This window comes from Rhincodon typus, chromosome 1, assembly GCF_021869965.1.
Source record: "Rhincodon typus isolate 14 chromosome 1, sRhiTyp1.1, whole genome shotgun sequence".
In the NCBI taxonomy this organism is placed as follows: Eukaryota; Metazoa; Chordata; class Chondrichthyes; order Orectolobiformes; family Rhincodontidae; genus Rhincodon; species Rhincodon typus.
The window spans coordinates 171,428,169-171,442,675 of NC_063332.1; the positions used below are offsets into that span (position 1 = coordinate 171,428,169).

Genomic DNA, 14,507 nt, shown 5'->3' on the forward strand with positions numbered 1-14,507 from the left:
TGAAGAAGGGTCTAGGCCCGAAACGTCAGCCTTACTGCTCCTCTGATGCTGCTTGGCCTGCTGTGTTCATCCAGCTCTACACCTTGTTATCTCAGATTCTCCAGCATCTGCAGTTCTTACTATCTCTGAAACTTGAATTCCTCTCTTCTTTCCTAATTTGAGCTATACTTGTACCCATGGCTCAGGATGGACTTAACAGGAGGATATCTTCAATTGCTGTGAAGAGACACATGTTGCTGAAGCTTTTCTTGCACTCATCAGAATAATTTGCAAGAATACCAATTTAAGGGAAAAATCAACAATTACGTTGCATGACCGTAGAGTGCTGATTGCTTGGCAGGTGAGCTCTGATTATTAGAGATGTTGCCATGGAGAGTTCACCCAGTTAATGGTGATTCAGTTAACTGCTAGGCTTTGTTTATATTTTAACCAGGCAGGTTGACTGATGCCAGGACTTTGACCTGCGAAATGATCCATGAACAACTGTTATTTATTTTGTTGAATTGAAACAGGTACTGGGTCCTGTGTATTAATATATGTACCAGTTCACGTAAATGTGCCATGCTGTGCACTGACAGTCCTAAGTTGATTGTTAGTATAGTTCTTTGCACACTCAAGATTGTCTGGAAATGTTTTTCTGTTTGAAGGATCACATCTCAATGGACACTGAGTTTTACAAGTTTGGATTGAATTAGCTTTAATATCACATGTACTCACATAAGTACAGCGAAAAGTTTACAATTTGCCACTTATGGTGCCATTTTAGGTAAATACGTACCTAGGTATAAATTCTTGAGTACAAATTCTTAGGAAAAGAAAATTAGAAGAATAAAAAATAAACAGAAATTCAAAAGTACAAAATCATAGTAATAAATTAGAAAACTAATGAAATAAAAATGTAAGAATAACATTATTTCCACCATAATATAACAAAGAAAAAAGAAATTAAAAACAAAAGAATTTAAAACACAGTCCACTTAGCCCATTTCAGGGCCTGGCCTGGTGGACCCGATGACTGTTAAATCCTGAGCAGGATCCATTAAAGCGCTAAAGAAAGCGTTGCATGGAATCACAGACTGACTGAAGTTGCCACAAGGAGACCTAGACTGACACCAATGAAAACACCTGCCAAAAGGATTTCCAGGCTGTACCAGACCAACCATGCTGCTGTGAAGGTGCTGCAGGAGCCTCAAGGAAAACCTTGGCCATTGGAATCCTGCGCCTGGGCCCACCCTGTCTTCAACTGCCGCTGAAGCCGCCGTGAGGAACAGCCAGATCCACACCGCAATCTCAACTGCAGCAACCTCACAGAACCTGCTTCCTCACCCATCACTGGCCAAAGAAGGTGAGATGAATTGTATATCGAGCTGGCAGCAAGACAACGATGGCAGCAAGACAACGATGGCATCGACAACACGGAAGCTGCCAGGAACCCGACCTCTTCTCTAACCTTGTTGACGTGAGTCTGCGCTGCTTGGCCCACTCATCAGTGCTAATGCCATCTAGTGACCACGCTCTTCATCAAGAGGTAAAGTAAAATAAAAAAGAAGAGAGAAAAAAATCCACTAGTCTTTGGGACATATGGCTTGTATACTTGTACTCGAATTCATATGTCGCATTACTCATTTATGTGATATGCAAATTCTGACATTTAATTGTCAATCATCATTAATTGGTCCATTTCCCACCACAACTCCTGTACAAGAAGCTATTTGATAACAAATCAGCACTTTCTTATGTGGTGTTAATGCAAAATTAAAATATTTGACAGTTGTCTTTTTTTATCATCAATATTTAAGTTCTGTACCAATAAACAGCTATTTAATTGTTTTTATTCTAAAGTAGGTCATATTATTGGGCAGCTACCTCCTCTTGTAAAGGATAAAGAAGCAGCTGTATAATGAGAGAGTGAGAGTACTGCTTGTTAAACAGGTTCAGGGCAAGCCAGGGTCTCTGCACAGACAACCTCCACTGTTGGTTTCTCAGTGCAAACCCTTTATGCACTTCATGGGGAGAGACGAGCAATGCTGCGTGTAACCAGAGTGTCGCCTTTACAGTGTAAGAGGCAGACTTCATATTTTGTTACAATGGCAACAATCTGATCTTAGCTCAGGAAACGAGACTATAAATTGATTCCAAGGATTTGCATTTGCTAAATAAACAAATACAACGTCAGCTGCAAGCTAAACTTTTTGTATTAGACAAACTGAATTATTTAATCCTATTTCGGAACTTGTGTGTGAATTTATTCTTCCATGCTGCAGAAAATTTAGTTGATTTATCATGTATTGTAGGCACTAGGAAGTTAGTCGTTAAATGTTGTATTACCAAACTGGAATTTTTTTGTTAAACAAACAATCAATTGGCGATATTTTTGAACATAGCTCCGATCTCCCAGGAGAAATCATGAGAGCTATGAGGCTGAGCAAACCAGCTGAAAAACCATTTCAAACTTTTAAAAGTAATACTCCAATCGAGTTCAAATGTTTAACGGTTAATTGGGGGAAAAATGTTAACATTGGGACAAAAGTAGATAGCTATAGTGTGACATATTTAAAATGATAAAATAGGCTACAGGTCAGTGTGTACAATATTGGACTTCAATTGTTACTGCGAGAATGGTTGCCTTTATCAGGGACCATGTTTAGAGAGAGGTTGAAGTCTCAGTAATTTTGTTGCAGCACTTACCACTTACTGTGAACAGTTAACCACACAAAGCAAGTGTCAAATATTAGAATACATTTTGACATCTGGAATTTTTTAGTAAAACAGCAGTCATTGAAATATTTTATTGTTTTTTCATTAATTACTTAGTGACCATTGTACCAGAGACTCCAGAAGGAAAGCAGTCGAACTTTTTATCGTATTTTAGGAGAAAAGAAAAGGGAGTCCTTTTTCTTGACTCTGAATCTGAAACTGAAGAAACATGCAAGAAAAATTTATCCTGTCAAGCAGTGAATGGAAGGCCAGATGGATGCATTCAAAAATTGTAAGTACTATTTTATACAGCATTTATAATGAACTTACATTTGTGTCATATTCTTCAAGAATTTAGAGCTGTAAACTATGCTTGGTGACCTTACGCTGCAGTAAAATTACTCAAATTTATTTCTCCCCCTGACTATTCTATCTTGAATAATTTGATCCCTTGATGAAATATGTTTCACAAGTATTGGTTAATGTCTGATCCTTCATATTTCAATCATTCATATGCGAGCCTTGACTGGTGTTTCCTCTCAACAGCAATCCACAATCTCTATTCAAGCTATGCAGTTTCAATACGAAATTGACCAGTGGTCCACACAAAAATAAATTAGAGAGACCAGTGCCCACAGAAGGGCTTAGACATTGTATCAGATCAATGCTTTCCTTGCCTGTTATCCACACGTGCATTTGTAACAACAATCACTAAATTGTGCTGATGAGTTGGGAGCCTGGAAGTTTATCTGCCTGGCCCAGAGAATAGGAATTGAATCTTAATTCTGGTTTGTGTGTTTTAATTACTGCCTGGTAAACTTAGATCTATCATACAGTGGTTGATATTGTGCCCATTGATTAACTTTAAACTAGTTGGGTTTTCCTCATTAATTTGAAGTTTATCCAGTGTCTACATTGCCTCATCCCTTGATTGTTATTACCTGCATGACCATTTCATTAATACTTTCTTAGATAATACGTTTTGACTGTTACATATGAAGTGTTCATACTTTTTGAAAGACTTACCTGTCCGTCCATTCAATCCAAGTACTTCAAAAGAATAAGACGAAGTAAATTTGAAGTATGAGAAGTGAAGAAGTGAGAAATGGGAGAGGTGAAAGACCAAAGTTGGGGTGAAGAGATATAGAGTGAGTAAGTGAGAAGTGACTGAAAACTTAAGACTACTTAAATATAGGTTGTTGCCCTTACCTGTCAGTATCCGTTAATACGTCTAGTAATGTGTAGAGCAAAAACCTTTGAACTCAAGACTGTAAGCGAAAATTTCGCAGACACTGCAAAATGTCTCGCTCCAGCAAAGGTTTTGTAGTACTTGGCTGCAAAACACAGCAATACTCTTAAATAGGAGTGAAGCAGCACTATAGACTGTCAAATTTAAATATAGGCTGGGGGAATAGGGGGATTTTCATCACAGAATCCCTACAGTGTGGAAGCAAGCCATTCAACTGACCGAGTTCACATGACCCTCCAAAGAGCACCCCCCTCCCTATCCCTGTAACTCTGCATTTCCGACGGCTAACCCACCTAGCTTGCACATCCCTGGACACTATGGTCAATTTAACATGGCCGATCCACCCAACCTGCACATCTTTGGACTGTGGGAGGAAACCAGAGCACCCGGAGGAAACCAGAGCACCCAGAGGAAACCCATGCAGACGCGGAGAATGTGCATATCGAAACAGACAGTTGCTCAGGGGTGGATTTGAACCCGGGTCCCTGGTGCTGTGAGGCAGCGGTGCTAACCACTGAGTCACCATGCCACCCACGGTAATAGTCCAGGTAGTTAGTGAGTGGTTTTAAGAGTTTTGTATTATTGCCATTCCTGGAATTTTGTAAAGTACTTTTCGTCAGTAATAAGTAGTTATCCCTGACTTACTGCTGCAGTCATAGTTATCTGCTCCTTGCTTCAAGCAGTGTCCCTGCAATTCCCTATAAAGCAGACACACAGTGTGTCTCCTGTTTGGGGGGGGGGCAACCCTTTCTCGAATCACACAACTCTACCCATCAACTCCTTGCACAAGGCTGCAGGGTTTGGCTTAACAACTCCGAATCCTTGTTTATCCCTCCAGATTGTAACTTTCCCTAAAGGTTGTTTTTGCACCTATGTGATGTCATAGGATTAAATTCCCTCTTAGCTTTGGTTGGCTTTCTGTAGTGTTTGGGTGACTGATCAGCAGACAATCCCATTCATGCCTTTTTTAATAGAATTCCCACAATTACAACTTGCATTTCTATGGTGCCTTTAGCATAGTGATACTTGCCTAGATGTTTCACTGAAATAGTATCAAGCTAATTAATTCCTGATATTTTGACAGCAGTTTCGATAGAGGATTTAGAATTGAATTTACCTAGATTCAAAATGCATGTTTCTAGTCCTGTTTTGTTTCACATTTATTTGTTTATCATGATTTGCTGATATTGAACAAAGCTCTTTATACATATTTCTATTGTGCAATCTTTTGTGTTGCTGATCGGCAGCATCAATTGTATTACTGCTGATATGCCCACAACCTTCTGCATCTGGAGGTTTGTTCTTACTGACGACTAAGCAATATTCCCTCTAATTAGTCTTTCAACTACAGCAGCTTCTGAAACTGGAAGTTAATGCTGGAAAAGCTGTTGGCGCTCATTTCTGTGTATGCAGAATCTTCACGTGGCAGCACAGCTTGAAGGGAATATTGCTTCGAAGTATTTTGGAACTACTCGGGAACTAACTGAGGACTTCTTCTCAGCCATGACTGCTTGGGTACTGCTTCCAACAACACTTCTGTTGTCAGCCTCATCTCCATGAACTTACTTCTGGCTTCTCTCTCTTTTGGGGGTCGTAAAAGTCAAATCTGCAAAGACTTTAGTTATCTCCCAGGAGGCTTGCTAGTTATTAGCTGAAAGTAAATGACATTTTGTAAGTGTTGTTTTGTACACTGTGTTCAAGACTACTTTCTGATCTATTTTGAATTCGAAAAACTGAACCTTTTTTTTCACCTTGTTTCAATTCCAAGTTATCAAATGATTGTTTACGTAACAAAGCTGCAGCAAGCATCTCTGGTTAGGTCTGTATTCTTGAAGCCATTGCCATTTTATTTCCATGGCCTGATTATAAATTTGGGAAAATCATTGGATAAAATGAATATCCATTTTAAAAGTCTATGGTAGATATGATAGTGTTAGAGACGTACAGCATGGAAAAAGACCCTTAAGTCCGACTCATCCATGCTGACCAGATATCCTAAATTAATCTAGTTCCATTTGTCAGTATTTGGCCCATACCCCTTTAAACCCTTCCTATTCATGTGCCCATCCAGATGCCTTTTAAATATTGCAATTATACCAGCCTCTACCACCACCTCTGGCAGCTCATTCCATACAGGCACCACACTCTGTGTGAAAAAATTACCCCTTAGGTCCCTTTTACATCTTTCCCCCCTCACCTTAAACCTATGCCTTCTAGTTTTAGACTCACCCACCCTGGGGAAAAGACCTGCAAATAGCTGCCTCCAACCAACTTGTGAATATTCTTGCCTAATGCCATCAAAATTGGCCTTCCTCCAACTTAGTACTTTAACTTTTAGATCAGGCCAATCCTTTTCTATAACAATTTCAAAACAAATAGAATTTTGATCACTGGCCCCAAAGTGCTCCCCACTGACACCTCAGTCACTTGTCCTGCCTTATTTCCTAAGAGAAGGTCAAGTTTGCTCCTTCTGTAGTAGGTACATCCACATACTGAATAAAAAACTGAAGTGGATCAGTCACACAAAACCTTTGGTTACAGTAACAGATCATAGAGTGAGAATTTGTATTCATAAACTCCTCTTTTGACAATGTCGAGATGGCAAAATTCAGCACAAGTAACCTATCTAATTAATTTTTGTCTTTTAATATAGCTTTCTCAAACAATTTAGTTTGATTGCTTCAAGCCCATATCTCTGATTTTCATTGCGACTGTTGTTAGAACATAAGCCTTGTGACTGAAATACTACCTAGGAAAACAGATTTTTAAGTATGAAAAGCTTTCACATTGTGGATGATGTCGATCCAACGTGCTGTTTTTGAAAAGTGTAGATAAGTAACACACTAGCTAACCCAGCTCAGGATCTCTTTTGAGTTTAAGGCTTGACTTTGTTGCTTCTGTACATTCACCCTTCCATGCACTGGAGTTAAGAGAATAACCTCCTGAATTTGCTTTTTTCCTCACGGTAAGGCATATGCGCACTTCCAGCTTGCACCTTCTATATATTTCCAGCCACTAATCTTAAAATGCATGATAGTAACTTCTTCAGGGTTGACCTACAGTCAGAAATGAAGGCTATCTCTTGAACTTGAGTAAAACATTTTCTTTGTACAAGGTGCTCAACAAGTGAACATTCGTGCTATGAGAGCTCACTGCTGTGAATGAAGCAGCATGTTTGTCAGCCAAATGAAAAGTGACATGGATTATGAAGCATAAGATGAAAGATTTGTTACCAGACATGTAGCAATTTTGCTTGCTTGTCTAGTACTATACCTCCATTGTTTCAAGTTGGTGCAAGATGAATTTCGTTTTGATGCCAAGGTAGTCACAAGATTTTTTTTCCTTTTGGCTTATTGCAACAGAAGGATTTCAGCTGTAAAAGTCCTAGAAGTAGCAAATGTTCCACAAAGGATAGAATTGGTTGCTTTCATTCACCCAAATACCTTGTAGGAATTGAAGGGATTCTGATGACTTGCAACACATCAAAATATTTCTAATTGTAATTTTATGACTTGGTGAAGTAGGCGCAGTCTAATTGGGATTGCGTTTAGCACATTTTAAATGTGCAAAACATTAATGTTCGGAAGGCGATGGCGTTGTCTGAATGGGACATGTATCCCACCCATAGATCGTTAGCTCGATCTATGGCTCATTGCTGAATGTGCACTGTATAAGAAAGAAGGTAAATGAGCTTGTGGCACAGATTGAAATTGGCAGATATGACGTGGTGGGCATTGGCTGCAAGGCGATCAGGATTGGGAGCTAAATATCCAAGGATATACATCTTATCAAAAAAAATGGCAGTGGGCAGAGGGGTTGAGGTTGCCTTATTAGTAAGAAATGAAATTAAATCAAGAGAAAGAAACAAAGAAGAGTCAGATGGTGTAGAATCTGTGTGTGGGTAGAGTTGAGGAACTGCATGGGTTAAAAAAAAACATAGCTAGAGTTATGTACAGGCCTCCAAACAGTAGTCAGGAGCTTGGGCGCAGGATACATCAGGAGGTATAAAAGGTGTGTAATAAAGGCAAAGTTTTGGTGATCATGGGGGATTTCAATATACAGGTGGATTGGGAAAATCAAGTTAATAGTGGATGGCAGGAAAAGGAATTTGTAGAATGTCTACGAGATGCTTTGTGGAGCAGCTTGTGGTGGATAGGAAACAGGCAATACTGAATTTAGTGTTGTACAATGGGGCAGTCTTGATAAGGGAGCTTAAGGTAAAGGAACCCTTAGGAGGTAGTGATCATAGCATGACTGAATTTACTCTGTATTTTGAGAAGGAGAAGATAGAATCAGAGGTAATGGTATTACAGCTGAATAAGGGCAACTCCAGAGGCATGAGGAGGGAACTGGGCAGAATTGACTGGGAGAGGATCCTAGCAGGAAAGACAGTGGAACAGCAATGGCAGGAGTTTCGAGGAGTAATTCAGAAGACACAGCAAAAATTCATCCCTAGGAAAAAGAAGCATGATACAGGGACAGTGAGGCAACCATGGCTGATTAGGGAAGTCAGGGATAGCATAAAAGTGAAAAAGAAAGCATATAATGTGGCGAAGGGCAGTGGGAAACCAGAGGATTGGGAAACTTACAAAGACCAACAGGGGCAACAAAAAAAAATGAGAGAGAAGATTAAATATGAGGAAAAGCTAGCCAATAATATAAAGGAGGACTGTAAGAGTTTCTTTAGATATATAAAGGGCAAAAGAGAGGCAAAGTGGACATTGGACCACTGGAAATGACGCTGGAGAGACTAGTGGGGAACAAGGAAATGGCTAAGGAGTTGAATAATTTCTTTGCATCAGTCTTCACAGTGGAAGACATGAGTAATATCGCAAAAATCCACCAGGAGGCAGAACTGAGTATGGTGGCCATCACCAAGGAGAAGGTGCTAGAAAAATTGAATGGCCTGAAGGTGGATAAATCGCCAGGACCAGATGGACTACTCCCCAGAATTCTTAAGGAGATAGCTGAAGAGATAGTAGAGGCGTTAGTGGTGATCTTTCAGGAATCGCTAGAGTCAAGGACGGTCTCAGAGGACTGGAAAGTTGTTAACATGACATCTCTGTTTAAAAAGGGCGTAGGGCAAAAGACTGAAAATTACAGGCCGATTAGCCTAACCTCGGTCGTGGGTAAGATTTTAGAGTCCATTGTGAAGGATGAGATTTCTGAATACTTGGAAGTGCATGATAAAATAGGGCAAAGTCAGCATGGCTTTATCAAGGGGACGTGATGCCTGACAAATCTGTTAGAATTCTTTGAGGAAATAACGAGCAGGTTAGACCAAAGAGAGCCAATGGATGTTACCTACCTGGACTTGAAGAAGGCCTTTGACAAGGTGCTGCACGGGAGGCTGCTGACAAAGATAAGGGCCCATGGTGTTAGAGGCAAGGTACTAGCATTGATTGCTTTCTGCCAGACAGCCAGATAATGGCGTTAAAAGGGTCTTTCTCTGGATGGCAGCTGGTGACAAGTGGTGTTCCACAAGGGTCAGTATTGGGACCACAACTTTTCACGTTATACATTAATGATCTAGATGAAGAAACTGAGGGCATTCTGGCTAAGTTTGCAGATGATACAAAGATAGGTAGAGGGACAGGTAGTATTGAGGATGCAGGGAGGCTGCAGAAGGATTTGGACAGATCAAGAGAAGTGGCAGATGGAGTACAACATGGGAAAGTGTGAGGTCATGTACTTTGGTAAGAAGAATAGAAGCATGGACTATTTTCTAAATGGGGAGAAAATTCTGAAGTGCAAAGGAACTTGGGAGTTCTGGTTCAGGATTCTCTTGAGGTAAACTTGCAGATTGAGTTTGTAGTTAGGAAGGCAAATGCAACATTGGCACTTATTTTGAGAGGACTTGAATACAAAAGCAGGGATGTACTTCGGCTCTATCAGGCTCTGGTCAGGCTACATTTGGAATATTGTGCGCAGTTTTGGGCCCCATATCTCAGGAAAGATGTACTGGTCCTGGAATAAGTTCAGAGGAGATTCACGAGGATGGTCCCAGAATGAAAATCTTAACATATGAGGAACATTTTGAGGACTCTGGGTCTATACTCGAGTTTAGAAGGATGACAGGGGATCTAATTGAAACCTACAGAATACTGAATGGCTTGGACAGAGTGGATGTTGGGAGGATGTTTCCATTTGTAGGATAGGTGAAGACCTTAGAGTAAAGGGAAGACCTGTTGGAGTGGAGATAAAGAGAAACTCCTCCAGCCAGAGAGTGGTGAAGCTATGAAATTCACTGCCACAGAAGACTGTGGAGGCCAGGTCCTTGAGTATATTTAAGACGGAGAGAGATAGGCTCTTGATTGTAAAGGTGATCAAGGGTTATAGGGAGGAAGCGGAAAATTGGGATTGAGAAAATTATCGGCCATGATTGAATGGCAGGGCAGACTCAATGGGCTGAATGGTCTAATTTCTACTCCTGTGTCTTATGGTCTTATGATCTACACAACCTAATGTGATTTGAGTGCTTCATGATTACAATGTATATTTAACTTGCTTTACTTGCTTCTTTTCACGAACAATGATTTATTTTTCCTACCCATTTGTCTTGTACAGGATTGGTGATGTAATGTTAAATGTTGGTTATTTTAAGAATACTTTGTGATGTTACAACTGGTTATGCGCACACGTTTTTGTAGCCGCTCCTAAAAACCAGAGACCGAATCCAAAGTGATTTACATTCAATTAACTTTAAAATATTTTCTTTTTTACTGCACCTAAACTTGTGTAGGCTTTCATGATATCTGAAGTACATGATGGATAAAATTGTGGTTTAATGTACAACCCATTTTTGTTGCATTAATGTAATATTTATTTGCGTAAGCCTTATCTAGTCTCTGATTGATTGATGTTTATTTGTACATAATTTATTTCAGAAATAACCCTGTTGACTTTTCATCTGGTGAGGATGAACAGCTTTCCCCAAAAGAAAATGGGTCTTTTCTGGACAGCAGTGGCTCATCTCATTCTGTTGACATGGGGGATTCTATTGCTTCCAAAGTACAAAAACTGACAGAAATATTTCCAAATAGAACAGATGCTGAACTATTGCAGGTAAGTAGATATTGGAATGATATGCAATTGTATTAAATTTGAAACTTGTACTTGGATGTATTTGTCACCGAGTCACATTTTCTAGACCGTAGCCATGTTTTTGATCCTTGGTTTGCGTTGATGTTAAGCAAAATGACTTTGTGAGCGCTTTGGCCTTTCTATGTCTTGAACAAGAAAGGCAGAAAATTTACAAATCAAACATTCCTTCTTGTATTTCATATTCAATGAACCTTTGTTTAAAGAGGGTAGTAAAGAAATGGTCCAGCACGCTAGTGAGAACACCTACTGATTGACCATCTGTGTGAACTTTGAGAGAGCTGCTGCCGTGCATGCACTGCCAGTACAGTGTGAGTTGCTATTCAGAAAGGATTAGAGGAAACTGGAACACAGTTGGGTGTATATTTAATAAAACCTTTGAACCCACTCTATTTTCAGGTTCAGCAATGGAGTATAATCTTGAGCAACCTGATGAGCACCATTGACTTGTGTCTTTCTTGTTAATAATCACTTTCTTTCTTGCATTTTGACTGGAGGCTTGCATCTGTTAAATGAGCAAAAGGGTAAACTTTATAAGTAGTAATCAATCATAGGTAAACTCCTATAGTCAACAATGTGGAATAACTTGATAATAGAGACACTGGCATATTGTATGACACCACCGCATTCTTATGCGAACCAGCCATGGTCAATAACTTTGGCAGTGATGTCTGCATTTTGCAAATGAGTAAATGTTTACAAATTAGAGGTTGTCATGTTTTGATAACAGCATAGATAAGAGTTGGAAAGAATAGATAGAAGGTAGACACAGGTCAGTGTGGAGAAATGTGAATTACTGCATTTAGACAGAAGAATTGGGGCAGGAAGTACATTAGAACGTTACCAGAAATCAGGATAGCTCTCGAGTTATAAAAAAAAAAATATGCTAACAATTGTAGCCAGCTGGCCATTGTTAATACACCTTGATACACATTAGGAGTGTATATCATGGGCTTGTGAAGACAACACGCTTTCATTTTCTGTCATGTTTAAATTTCACAAAAATATTAGAGGTTGTTCTAGCTGGGTAGCTGGTGACATATCATTTAGCATATTAATTTGAATATTGTACTATTCAAAAAAAGCCAGCTGACAGTAATTGGTAAGTTTTCAGTATTTTTGTTGTGGTTAGTAGAACATAAGCCAAGTAAAATAATATTTTTATTTTCCCTATTTTTCTAGCTAACTGACTCATATCTTCATGAGTGAAGACATTGACTAACTTTAAGCATGTAAAAAGTAAAAGGTGGTAAAAGGAGGATTGGTGTATTTGGGGAGCAAAAAGGAAGAAGCATTAAACGATTAATTTATATTTTAACAAGGAATAAGATGTGTACAGGTCATGGTGAAGGGCGAAGTAATTCAGACACTTGAAGGGCTTAAAATTTATAAGGAGAGGTATTGGATAGGCTTTCTATTCTTAAGTTTAAGAGGGAACTGAGGAGAAGGCTTGGGAGTAACGCTGGGTAAATTGCTTCTTAAGTGAGCGCACAGGTACAATTAACCGAATGGGTCACCCGTGCTGCAACAACTCTTGAGATTCTGGATATGATTCCACAGTTCAGAGGGTACTTAATATCACAAGTGGTGACTGTTCGTGCGTAAACATTTTCAGCCAGCGTTAGCAAATTGCTTAACTGTAAAGAATATCACGGCCAAATCCAATCCTGTGCTTGTCCAACATTCTCTAGATCAGAAGCAGGAACCAGAGGTGATATTTTGCCTTGTTGCTTCCTGGCAGAGATTTTCACACTTTGTACAAAACAGAATGTTAAACCTCAGCTTCTCACTGAAGAAACTCTCTGAAGCATGGGGATGTAGGGATTGGTATATTTGAAGTGGGATTCACCAGTGTTTGCTTTGAGAATTTTTTCATTCATCCACATTTCTCTGATAGCCCTCCTCTCGCACCTTCTAGATAATTGAATCAACAAGTACACTGGATGGAGCGGTAGCTGCAGGATTAATCTTGTTTGGAGAAGCAGGTAAGACCACTTCCTTTATTCTTGAGAGATAGTAGGAACTGCAGATGCTGGAGAATCCGAGATAACAAGGTGTAGAGCTGGATGAACGCTGCAGGCCAAGCAGCATCAGAGGAGCAGGAAGGCTGACGTTTCGGGCCTAGACCCTTCTTCAGAAAAAATTTTTCTGCTGTGTTCATCCAGCTCTACACCTTGTTATCTCTCCTTTATTCTGGATTTTCATTTAAATGGCATATCTAAATAAAAGTGGCAGTACATTTTCAAGTGCCCAACTATGCAAGAATTATGAAAAGTGGCAATTTGGCTCTGACATATTGCATAAAATATGAATTCTTGCATGAAGGATAAGTGAATTATATCAAAATATCCCACTTGGAAAAGTGATCGGCTAAATGTGAAAGTATATCCTTGCATTCTAAAATCGTACCAAACGTTGGTTACTTACATAATGTATACTTCTAAAAAGAAATTGAATGATAGTTTATTATTCAACTCCATATATAAATGTGAGAACTGTTTTTTACCAGTTGCCAGACGAGTCCTGTTTGTGCAACAATGGAGGAATTGTCAAGATCATGTCAAACATAGAACCCTTTCTTTAAAGGCAGTAACTGCTGATGGGCACTTGAGAACCTTTGTTGACAACAGATTAAATGACAAAATACCAACAGCTGAAGCTTGATGATTTTCTTTAATCCTTTCATGGAACTGGAACACTGATAACAAGAATAAACCATTTTCCATAATGCATCACCAAGATCACGTGGTATCATTAGACTAAATGTTTTTGTATTCTGTGTGCATAATGTTCAATGGCATTATCATCACTGAATCCCACTGCTATCAACATCATTGACCAGAACCTGAACTGGAGTAGTCTTACTAATGCTGTCTGTAAGACCAGGTCAGAAGCAGTGGATTAGTTGCCTTGTGATTCTCCAAAGCCTGTCTGACATCGATAAGTCCGGAGTGTGATGGAATGCTCCCCACTTGCCTTGATGAGTGCAGCTCCAACAACACTCAAGAAGGTCGACACCATCCAGGACAAAGCAGCCACTTGATTTGCATCACACCCACAAACATTCACTTCATCCAATGCTGATGGGTTTTTATGACTATCAAAACTGGTTTCATGTTCTAGCTTTGAATTCCATCAGCTGTCATGTTAGGATTTGAACCCTTGTCTCCAGTTAGCCTGGGTTTCTGGATTACTGGTCCAATGCCATGACTAAATGTTTTCATTTCCCCATGTGCAGTTTTCTGTTACATCCTACTATTGGACAAAGTAAATTAGATATGATGTGCATCATAAGATTGAAGGATTGTAGCAACATAAAACCAGGCAACCAAGAAAGTTGGCCTTTGTTTGGATGGAGTGAGCCTGAATAGAGGGGTTAGAGATGTCTTTAATAGGAAGGGAGAATGGCTCAGAACCACATTTTTGGGGCAACCATAGTGGACAATAAATGTCAGTCTTG

The 14,507-nt window shown here is 39.6% G+C and overlaps 1 protein-coding gene across 1 annotated transcript in view; it reads left to right on the top strand.

Moving 5' to 3' along the window:
• The window catches only part of LOC125486003 (SWI/SNF-related matrix-associated actin-dependent regulator of chromatin subfamily A containing DEAD/H box 1-like), a 31,854-nt gene that overhangs the window by 16,235 nt on the left and 1,112 nt on the right, over window positions 1-14,507 (top strand). Inside the window, exons 2-4 of the mRNA XM_048611781.1 lie at window positions 2,815-2,989; window positions 10,834-11,011; window positions 12,966-13,032. Coding sequence (XP_048467738.1) covers window positions 2,815-2,989; window positions 10,834-11,011; window positions 12,966-13,032 — 420 coding nt within the window. The remainder of the gene's footprint in view (window positions 1-2,814; window positions 2,990-10,833; window positions 11,012-12,965; window positions 13,033-14,507) is intronic.